Genomic DNA, 10,648 nt, shown 5'->3' on the forward strand with positions numbered 1-10,648 from the left:
GATCTACCCTAGTGAGGCAAGTCCTTCCTGGGTGATGGCCATGGTGGGATAGACAAGGTTGCTTCTTCGTGGATCTTTTCGTTGGTGGAGCCCTCCGTGGACTCGCGCAACCGTTATCCTTCGTGGGTTGAAGTCTCCGTCAACGTGGATGTACGATAGCACCACCTATCAAAACCACATCAAAAATCTCCGTGTCTACATTGCGTTTGCTCCCTTCAAACTCCTGCCTTTATCTTCATGTGCAATGTTTCACATTTCGCTGCTATACCCTTAGACTTGCATGTGTAGGTTGGTTGCTTGACTAGTGCTAAGTTGCTAAAATCTGTCGAGACTTAAAATTAGGAAAAATGCTAGATTTTTATTTGGTCAAGTAGTTTAATCACCCCCCTTTAGACATACTTTCGATCCTATAGTAACATGTGAAGAACTTTGAGATCAATCACATTAGCTATCATGTTATATTATTAACTTCTACCTATTTGTTTGATTATTAGTCCAAGGACAGCGGAACTTGAATAGCGGAACTTTGAATGGGTCTCTCACAAGGGAGCTTAATTCTCGATGCGAGATAAATTTTTTTCCGTTGCAACGCACAGCCACCTTTATGAGAGAATTCCTTATTTGGCCCCTTCTTAAAATTTTCTTCCCTATTTGATCCAAAATAAAAAAAGTTCCCTATTTGACCCCTAAAGTAAATTTTGTTTCTTATTTGACACTTTCGTCCATTTTAGACACTAAAAGGTTTAAGTGTGAAGTGAAAAGACCATTTTTCCCCTAGTCCATGTGTAACTATCCTGAATGTAGTAAAAAGCGCAATCAGTTCACCCATATTTTAGGGATGTTTAATGGATGCTGCGGATATATGTGTCATTAGGTAAGTCTTTGTGTGTAAAAGCATACAAAATATCCGTAGAATTTTTACTAGCATATATATCAGTACAATATTTTTTACGAATAAGTACAATACCATATACACTCGTAGAAAAGTACAGTGCCATATACAATATTTTGGTTAGTCTCGCCAGCCAATTAGCCCACGGTGCTGAGGCGGCCTCGGCCTTGGGCGTCTACGCACATGGCGCCATGACATGCGGGTTGAAGGGAGCCTCGGCGTGCGTGGATAAGAGCTGCGGCGTGGAGCTTGGCGGCGCGCGTGCGTGCGTCTCCTACGAGTCTGGCGGTCTGCGTGCGTGTCTTCCCTCATGGTTGCACGGGACGGGAGGCTTTATCGATCGCTGATAGCTAACGTACGTGGGCCTTGGCTTGTTCACCGTTAGGTACAAATACAAAGTATACATGAGTGCGTGCATGCATGCAGGCCAATTACAAATTTAGCTAGTTTTGCAATAGTACTTTGATAGATCAAAGTTATATTTTCTCACATATATACACTCGCATTTATTTGTTTGCCGGTCCACCACGGCTTACATAAATAATTAGTTTAGTGCATAAAAAGATCATCAAACACTAATCAAAATATGATACTGTATTGATCATAGATATGCTTGTACAAACTATATGGTGTTTTGTACAGCTTTTACATGTACAAATCAGATTACGTAAGGAAGAAAATATTGAAGCATACATATACATGTGCATCATCCATTGAACATCCCAAAACATGGGTAAATTGATTGCTTTTTTACTACATCCAAAATAGTTACAAAATGCACTAGGGGTATGATGGTCTTTTTACCTCAAACTTAACACCGTTAGTGTCTAGAATGGACAGAAGTGTCATATAAGGAACATAATTTACTTTAGGTGTCAAATAGGAAAGAAATTTTTATTTTAGGCCAAATAGAGAAGCAAATTTTAAGAAAGGGCCAAATAAGGAATTCTCTCCACCTTTATTACTGGTCATAACTTTACTACGTTTTCTCCCTCGCCTTTCGTTCTGTCATTCTGTGTGATATCCCCCTTTCTCCTAGGAGAGAATTCCTTATTTGGCCCTTTCTTAAAATTTGCTTCCTTATTTGGCCCAAAATAAAATTTCTTCCTTATTTGACACGTAAAGTAATTTTTGTTCCTTATATGACACTTTTGTCCATTTTAGGCACTAATGGTGTTAACTGTGAGATGAAAGGACTATTTTGCCCCTAGTGCATTTTGTAACTGTCCAGGGTGAAGTAAAAGAGCAATCAGTTCACCCATGTTTTAGGGATGTTTAAAGGGATGCTGCACATGTATATGTATACTCCACTATTTTGTCTTAGGTAATCTGGTCTGTGTGTGTAAAAGCCATACAAAACATCCATAGAATTTGTACTAGCACATCTATGATCAGTACAATACCATATTTTGATTAGTTCAACATCAGGGCCGTACCAGGGAAAATGGAGGCCCGGTGCAAACTCAGAAAATGGGCCCTCGGCATAGCAAGTGGCAATGAGGAAAACAAGATCTAATTGCTATTATTATTACTATTATATATCATGTTGGTACATAGTACAATCTTCTGAATAACATCTTGTCTCGAAAGTGATTCTAGAAACTAAAAAATAATACATTATCTAGCAGAAGCGTGACATCCTTCTTGCATTCCTTGAGATAAATTCTTCAATTAGTTCCTCGTAAGATACATTCTCCAAGATGTCGTTTTCAATTGCTATCAAAGCTAGTCCACTAAGTCTTTCTTGTGTCATTGTAGAACGCAAATAGGACTTCAAGAACTTTAGTTTAGAAAAACTTCTCTCCGCCGATGCAACGGTTACTGGGATGGTCATAAAATTCTATATGCAATAGTTGCATTGGGAAAACAATTCAAGCGTTTCAAAAAATTTAAAATGTCAATAGGTCCCATATTTTTTTTCCTTTGGAATGAAATCTTGGAGTAACTTTAACTCAACATATAAATCATTACCATCAATGTTAGATTTGTCACCACTTCTAAGTGCAGTCTCAAGGCTACTGCAAGAAGACCTCAAATTTTTATCATCCAATGAGTTTAGTGCATGAGAAGTAAACAAGGAACCAAAAGTTTTTTCGTATGATTTATATTGCTCAAATCTCGTAGTAAGTGAAGCAATAGCTTGATCAACAACAGGTAAGAAGTACTTTATCCTAAACGACTCTTGTGCAGATTGTGAAGCATCTAACACATCATCAGGATTCTCATCAAATTGTTTTTTTCTTTTAATTTCACGCTTTTTCCGAAATGCAGGGTCGATATCTATTTCGAGTGCTATTTCCCTTGCTATTTCTACTGCAGTAGTGAAACGAGTGTCTCTGTAACCTTTAAAAAAGGTAATCAAGCCTTGCACTTTTTCAATGGCAACATCAATAAGCATATCTTTTGACTGTAAGTCCTTGCTAATCAAATTTACTGCAGCCAATATATCATACCAAATGATTATCGCTACTACAAATTCGAAATCACCAAGTTCATTATTTGCTAGAGATTTAGCTTCACTACTAGTTTTAGGATCTTTATCGACATCAGCTACTTGCAGTAGAGCTTCTCGTATGTCTGAAATCTGAAACCTAATAGCTTTGACACTATTTATGCGACTCTCCCAACGAGTAGATGAGACTGATTTCAGAGTCAATCCTTCTCCTATATTACCTTTCAAAATCTTCCATTTCTTAGTGGAATTAGCAAATGTTGTGTAGATACGTTGTATGATTCCAAAGAAGTCCTTAGCTTTACCACAAGTCTTGGCCATATCACATAGTGTTAAATTAAGGCTATGACACCCACATGCAGAATAAAAAGCTCTAGGATTTATATTCAAAAGCAAGGCTTGAACCCCCAGATTCTTACCTTTCATGTTTGATCCATTGTCATAGCTCTGCCCTCTCACATTGTCTATGTCTAGATCAAGGTTCTTTAATTCATCCTGCAAAACCTCAAAGAGTCCTTTTCCAGTGGTATCATTTATATCCAAAAATCCTAAAAAGGATTCTACAAGGAAACAGAACTTGAAGATGTTTCAACATACCGTATAATCAAAGACATCTGTTCTTGGTGACTCGCATCAGGGGTACAATCAAGTATCACCGAGAAATATTTTGCTTCTTTTATTTTTTAATGATCTCAGATTTAATTGCAGAAGCAATCAAATGTATTAACTCATTTTGGATGCCATGACCAAGGTAATGAGTATGAGTTTCATCATTTGTTATGCGACGAAGATGTTCTTGAATAACCGGGTCAAACTCAGCCAACATTTCAACCAAGCCTAAGAAATTTCCGTTGCTATCTTGATACAATTTGGAATTAGTACCACGAAAGGCTAGATTATGTTTCGCAAGAAATTTAACAATCAAGAGAATTCTAAGCAATACTTTACGCCAATGGTCCTTTTCTTTCTCAAGTTGTTGTCGAGCAGCGCTATCAATAGTTTTATTCTGTTGCAACCTGAGGCACAACTCATGCCAAGTGACCATATTTTGAAGATGTTCAGCTCAGGTTTCATGCTCTCTAAGTCTGATACTAAGGTGTATCCAGTCACTAAATCCCTCATTCGCCAAATGACCTCTAGCACGCCCCTTCCCAAATTTTTTGCAACAAAAGCAGAATACTCTATTGAGCCCTTTAGAATATACAAGCCACTCTCTATCACACATTTCTCCATTTGGCAAAACTCTACTATAAAACACAGCAGAAAATCTCCTACCAAGTTTATCATTATGGCCCTTTTGGATAGGCGCCCTCTTAGGACCCTTCTCTACCAAATTATCAATTGCTTTAGAATCAAGGCCATCCCAATTTCGAGGATCGAATATATCAGGTTGCAAAGAAACATCAACATTAGCAGGTACTTCATCACCATGATTTGCTTCATCGGGGTTATTATTCTCAACATGTACCTCATCCATGTTACTAACAACATTAACCTCTTCGCCCTGAGTTCCAGTATGGATAGAGTCATCATCGTGTACATCATTAGTATTAGCATCTACACTCTGATTTTCAGAAGAAACCTTTGGTTCTTTAACAAAAAACACATCAAGACTACCTTTCAGAGATTCATCAAGTTTCTCTTTTTTTCCTTTTTCTGACGTTTTTCATATCCTCACGGGCACTTTCTAATTCTAGAGGACATTGCAGAAAGTAAACTAAGCGACAGATAAGGAACTAAAAACTGAACTTGCGGTCAAAAAGGAATGAAACAATCTGTCTTTGATTGATGTGAGAAGCAGATCAGGGGGAGCCAGGGAGGAGACGCTTGTTGCTTTGGCGACTAAGAACTCGTAGCCTTGTCTGGCCTACCAAGCAGTCGAATCTCTGTGATGAGCAGGGCCTCCAGGGATCCAGGCTCCACTTGATTCTGACACACGCGGGTCGCAGGACCGGCAAGGCGGCAACTGGAAACGAAGAAGGTCGAGTGAAACACTGATTTGCAGGCCCGATTTGAGAGTTGAGAAGAACAGAACGCCAACCAAATAAATAGATGGAGATTGGAAGTAGACGTACCTATTTCACAGCTCATTGCAACGGATAATCTGGGGAAATCGCAATAAAATTAATAGCTGGGGGATTGAGAACGGAACGGCGGCTGCTAGTGAAGAGCTGGAGATTGATTCACGATCTGGAAAAGAGGAACGACGGCTGCGTTGTGAAGAAGACGAAGAGAAAAAGAGAGACGTGCGTGAGGAAAGGGCCCAGTAGTTAATTCGTGCAGTCCCACCACCTTCTCTTGGGAACGCAAGTTGGGGGTTAATTCATTGTGGGGCCCTGCTGGCATGCTGCACCATTATCCAACCTGTTTTGCACTAATTTTTACTAATTACTAAATATACTAGTACTAAGTATATACAAATCTGGGGGCCCACTGATTTAGGGGCCCTGTGCAGGGGCACACCCTGCATATGTCCATGGTACGGGCCTGTTCAACATGTTCTGAAGCACAGTATTACACATAGTCACATACCACTAAATCCTCCAATTAGCGCTTTGTCCAGGATTTGATTACACGTTGCAAAGTATAGAATTACACAGTCACATACAACTAAATCCTATATAAGCTAGTTATATGCTGCTAGTATATATATGTTATAACTTGTATACCGTGAGAAAAAGGCAATGAAGAGATTAATGAGAGCGACACGCTCCCGTGGCAATCAGGCGGCGTCCCCTGTTCTCGCGTGCCTGTGTCTCGAGTTGTGCCATCGATCTACTAGTCGGCGACTTGTACTTAGTACGTGCAAGTGCATTCTAGTGCAAATCGATCCAGCTGCTTATGTACTTGTACGCGAGTCTCCCGATTGGCGGCCGGAAAATAATCAGCCACGGCTAGCTCGTACTGCATCTCCCCGGAAAGTACTCGACTGTGTTACAAGCTACGTCTCGTCCAAAAACACATGCATCTCACCGGAAAGTTTTTATATGGCACTGTATTTATCCGTAAAAAAAAAGTAATCATAGATGTATTGTATGGCTTTTAGGCGCACGTACCAGTTTACGTAAGAAACAAAATATTTCATCGCAAAAAAATAAACAAAATATTGGAGTATACATATACATGCGCAGCATCTGTTCAACGTCCCTAAAACATGGATGAACTGATTGATTTTTAACTACATCCAAGATAGTTACAAAATGCACTAAGGGCAAAATGGTCCTTTCATGTCACACTTAATCCAGTTAGTGTCTAAAATGAACGAAAGTGTCATATGAGGAATGAAAATTAATTTAGATGTCAAATAGAAAAGAAAAATTTATTTTAGGCCAAATAGAAAAGCAAAATTTAAGAAAAGGCCAAATAAGGAATTCTCTCTTCTCCTAGCCTGTTTCTCGTTCTGTGCTTCCTGAGCGGCGGCGCACACCACCTGTTCGACGGAACACCGCTCCAGAGCTGGAAGCCTCGTCCATGGCGAGCGGGGTGGATCGCATCAGCACCCTCCCAGATGCCGTCCTCCACCAAGTGCTCCACTTCCTGCCGTCTCAAGAGGTGGTGCGGACGTGCGTGCTCGCCCGGCGCTGGCTCGGCGTCTGGAGGTTCATGCCCGCCCTCCGCTTCAACGGCGCCAAGGGGTGGGACAGCGCCGACAGGTTCGCCCAGTTCGTGGACCACCTGCTCCACCTCAGATTCGAGGGCGACGGCAGCGCATGCGCACCTCTGGATTCCTGCGATTTCGACTTCGATGCCGACGGGTTCATGCGATTGCCCACTAATGAGCAGCATGCGAGCAACTGGATCTGGAAAGTCGTCCCCAGTGTCCGGATGCTCCGGCTTCGTGTGGTCGAGTTTGGGCAGGAACCCTCGCCACTATCTGATCTGCATCTCGTTTCCCAGCACCTCACCAAGTTAGAGCTTGTTGGTGTCGGTGTGAAAGACAGCGTTGTTGATTTTTCAGGCTGTCCGGCACTGGTGGAGCTGAGTATGGATGTTTGCGATGTTTTTGTCAAACAGCTGCTGTCTCCATCCTTGAAGCATCTGCGCATTACCCGCTGTTATACCTCTGAGTACACTCGCATCCTTATTTCTGTACCCAGTCTTGTTTCTCTCGAGTTGATCGAATGCCGTCAAGGAAGGGTCCATTGCTTGAAATCTTGCCGCGGTTAGCAAGAGCTGCTGTTGTGCTTACCGATGATTGTATTGATCGATGCTCCAAGGGTCGATTTGATAATTGTGGTGCTGATATCTGTGAAGATTGTTGGTATTAGTATGGGGATCCTGAATATGGGCCTATTTATGACCGCAATAACAGCATCTTCCTCAAAGGTTTATCTGAAGCTACGGACTTGGAGTTATCAGCTGATTCGGATTTGGTATGCTTGCAACTACTTCTCTCTTGATTCCTAATGCTATATTGTTATTGTTTCATTTATTATTTCTGGTGCAGCAACCACATCCATCATCACAATCACAGTTACGATACGTTTGACATAATTCACACATAGCCAGATTGCACTTTGTACTACAAAGGCCAAAAGGTTCTAATTTGATCTGGCTCTTTTGGGTTTTCCCTAGATTCTTTTCGACAGGGATTTGAAGTGGTGCCCTACATTTACCAAGTTGAAGACTTTGTTACTTAATGATTGGTGTTTGGCTGCCAACCACAGTGCACTGATTTGTTTTCTCCAACACTCGCCGATTTTGGAGAAGCTTACTCTTCAACTTTCTAAGGTATATATTCTTAAGATGGATAGTTACTTGTTATTAAAGTGACCATACACGATAGCTGATTGATCCTCTTATTTTATCTTAGGGACCTTCATATGTGACTGAAACAGAAGGAATGTACAAACCATTGGGACTGTCAGTTGCATCCAACTGTCTGAAGATCGTTGAAATTAGATGTGCAAGTGTTGATAGTAAGGTTCACAGGCTTTTCAAGATACTGACTACCTATGGTATACGCCTTGAGCAAATTAGGGTCCAACAAACTAGCAAAATTTCTTCATCTGGATGTAAGTTAAACTGCTGGCGCTCTTCATGCTCCTTATGTCTCTTCCGTTTGTTAATATGTTATTTATGCTTTATAAATTAGGCAGTGAAGAAAACCAAACTAATTAGATGAGTATTATTGTTAGAATTTTTTATGTATACTTGCAAAAAAAAAGAGAGAGAATTTTTTATGTATGCGGAGAAACAAGTTTAGACTCCCCATATTTGATGAATGAAAGACAACAATGTACTACGTACATGTTTGTAACTGGCTTCATTATTATCCAAAAACCTGTACTATCAATTTGGATTTTGGATTAAACTACGTTGTGTGCACAAATTAGTTGATAGCAATTACACATCAAGCAGCTGCAATTGCAATTATGTATTGGCATTACATAGGAGTTATAATTTGTCGACATATTGCAAATGAATGGTCGCCATTATTTTGGGTAGATAGCACCCATATAGGCGAATGCTATCCTCTATCCACCCATTTTGGTTGAGCTTGCTCTCATTCAGATCAATGTATAAACTAGAATGTAACTATCTTGCTCTTGTTTTGTCCCTTTTTAGTTGACATCTCATAACAAATAACATATCAATTATTTTGTCAAATTCTAACTCCATATTGTTGCCCTCTGTAATTGTTTGTGAATCATCTTGTGTGCAATGTTACATACTCCCTCCGTCCGTGAATAAGTGTACATCTAGTTTTTATTCTAAGTCAAAGTTTCAAAATTTTGACCAACTTTATAGAAAATAGTAGTAACATATATGACATCAAATTGATATATTATCAAAGTACATTTTGAACGAATCTAGTGATACTAATTTGGTGCCATAAATGCTTTTACTTTTTTCTAGAAAGGTGGTCAAAGTTTTAAAACTTTGACTTAAGACAAAAGCTAGATGTACACTTATTCGCAGATGGAGGGAGTATCAGATAACCAGAAAGGAAGCCGAAATATTTAGTCCCACTTTACAATATCTGACTATCTGGATATTAAGAAGTATGTTACAAGTGAAGCTCTTATTATAAGAAAATATACATATTGCCATATTACTGACCAAGCATTCAAAATTCCCATTTGTATGTAGTAGGTTCTCTTAGAATTGATTCTGTGTTTTCCTTATCTTTGCAGGTTTCAATTTTGTTTGCAGTAGTTTCAGCTAAAACTAGAGGTATGATGATCTGAAGTATTTCTTAGACTTGGGTTCCCTTTGATTTTTTTTTTAGAAATGCATGGAGCAAGTTTGGGGTTCACTGTTTTATAATGCAACTCTATTCAGGTATCCGGCAATATATGTCGTAGATGTTCACTGTTTTTGCTTCGTATATTGACACAATATGTGCATATATATATATATATATATGTATGTATGTATATATATATATAATAAAAGTTTCAAAAACAACTCACTGGTCGGGTGAAAAACAAACTTAGTTCTCAGAGCAAGAAAAGAGGAATGTACTCAAAACTTACCCTTCAGATCCTAATGTTAGTCTCAATTCTCAAACTACTGTTGCGCTGCTCGTTGAAATGCACTTTGAGCACATTTCTTTTATCACCGTCGTGTTGTTAACTAGAGCTATATATCTTCTGCTGATCTTTCTTATGATCTCTGTGGCATATGCTTGTCTAGGTACGACGTCGGGACGGCCTATGACAATAAGTTAGTCAGCCACATTCTCTCCACGGGAGGAGAGCTACTTCGCCTCATTGAACAAGCTGCTCATCATCGTCCGCAATCCCTTGCTCTCCATAGCTGCTTGTCATCGTTCCAAAGCCATATCACTGTGGTTTTGTACTCCATATTAGATCATTGCAGTAGTGTACGTCTGCTAAACAATGTTTCTTGGTTCATGAAAACTTTTGTGCTGAGAATTATTCTGAGTTTCTAATCGACACACTAAAATTGTTGTGCTATCGTCTTGTAAAAGGATGATGCGCCAATCCATATGTCCGCATTGGCTTGTTGCTAAGAACCACAGGGCTTAGTTGCTCAGAAATGGAAGTCCCCAAACGAAAGTGCTATTGTGAGTGAGCTCACAGGATCTTGAGTGAACAGTTAATTCCACAAAAACAGTAAAAAAATGAAAATTTCCGTTCGTTTTGGCAAGAAACTTTGGTGCTTTTTCTACACGCATGCAACTTTTTGTGATGTAATCATATTTGTGGAGGTGTGGGAAAAATTGATGCTCCAAAAATGCCAGCACCTCCACAAACGTGATTTCATGTTGATTTTTTTTTTGAAACGGACTCGTCTATTAATTAAGAAGAAGAGAGTTGCCCAGTTAATTTGCGGAA

The 10,648-nt window shown here is 39.7% G+C and overlaps 1 protein-coding gene and 1 long non-coding RNA gene across 2 annotated transcripts; one reads left to right on the plus strand and one right to left on the minus strand.

The window, feature by feature from the left end:
- Positions 1-2,383: 2,383 nt before the first annotated feature.
- Positions 2,384-5,610, minus strand: LOC123084896 (uncharacterized). Its single transcript, XM_044506427.1, has 2 exons — positions 5,420-5,610; positions 2,384-5,310 (listed from the first exon to the last, which is right to left on the minus strand). Exon 2 carries the CDS (start codon positions 3,768-3,770, stop codon positions 2,790-2,792), a length of 981 nt encoding a protein of 326 aa, XP_044362362.1. The 5' UTR covers positions 3,771-5,310; positions 5,420-5,610; the 3' UTR covers positions 2,384-2,789.
- Positions 5,611-6,671: 1,061 nt separating this feature from the next.
- Positions 6,672-10,368, plus strand: LOC123081645 (uncharacterized). Its single transcript, XR_006438760.1, has 5 exons — positions 6,672-7,717; positions 7,920-8,075; positions 8,158-8,359; positions 9,482-9,521; positions 9,984-10,368. It is a non-coding gene; the product is annotated as an uncharacterized lncRNA (long non-coding RNA).
- Positions 10,369-10,648: the final 280 nt, after the last annotated feature.

This window comes from Triticum aestivum, chromosome 4A (genome assembly GCF_018294505.1).
Source record: "Triticum aestivum cultivar Chinese Spring chromosome 4A, IWGSC CS RefSeq v2.1, whole genome shotgun sequence".
NCBI classification, from domain to species: domain Eukaryota; kingdom Viridiplantae; phylum Streptophyta; class Magnoliopsida; order Poales; family Poaceae; genus Triticum; species Triticum aestivum.

Excerpts from the sequence above, each read along its gene's own strand:
- LOC123084896 (XM_044506427.1), bottom strand. The coding sequence starts at position 3,770 with ATGAAAGGTAAGAATCTGGGGGTTCAAGCCTTGCTTTTGAATATAAAT.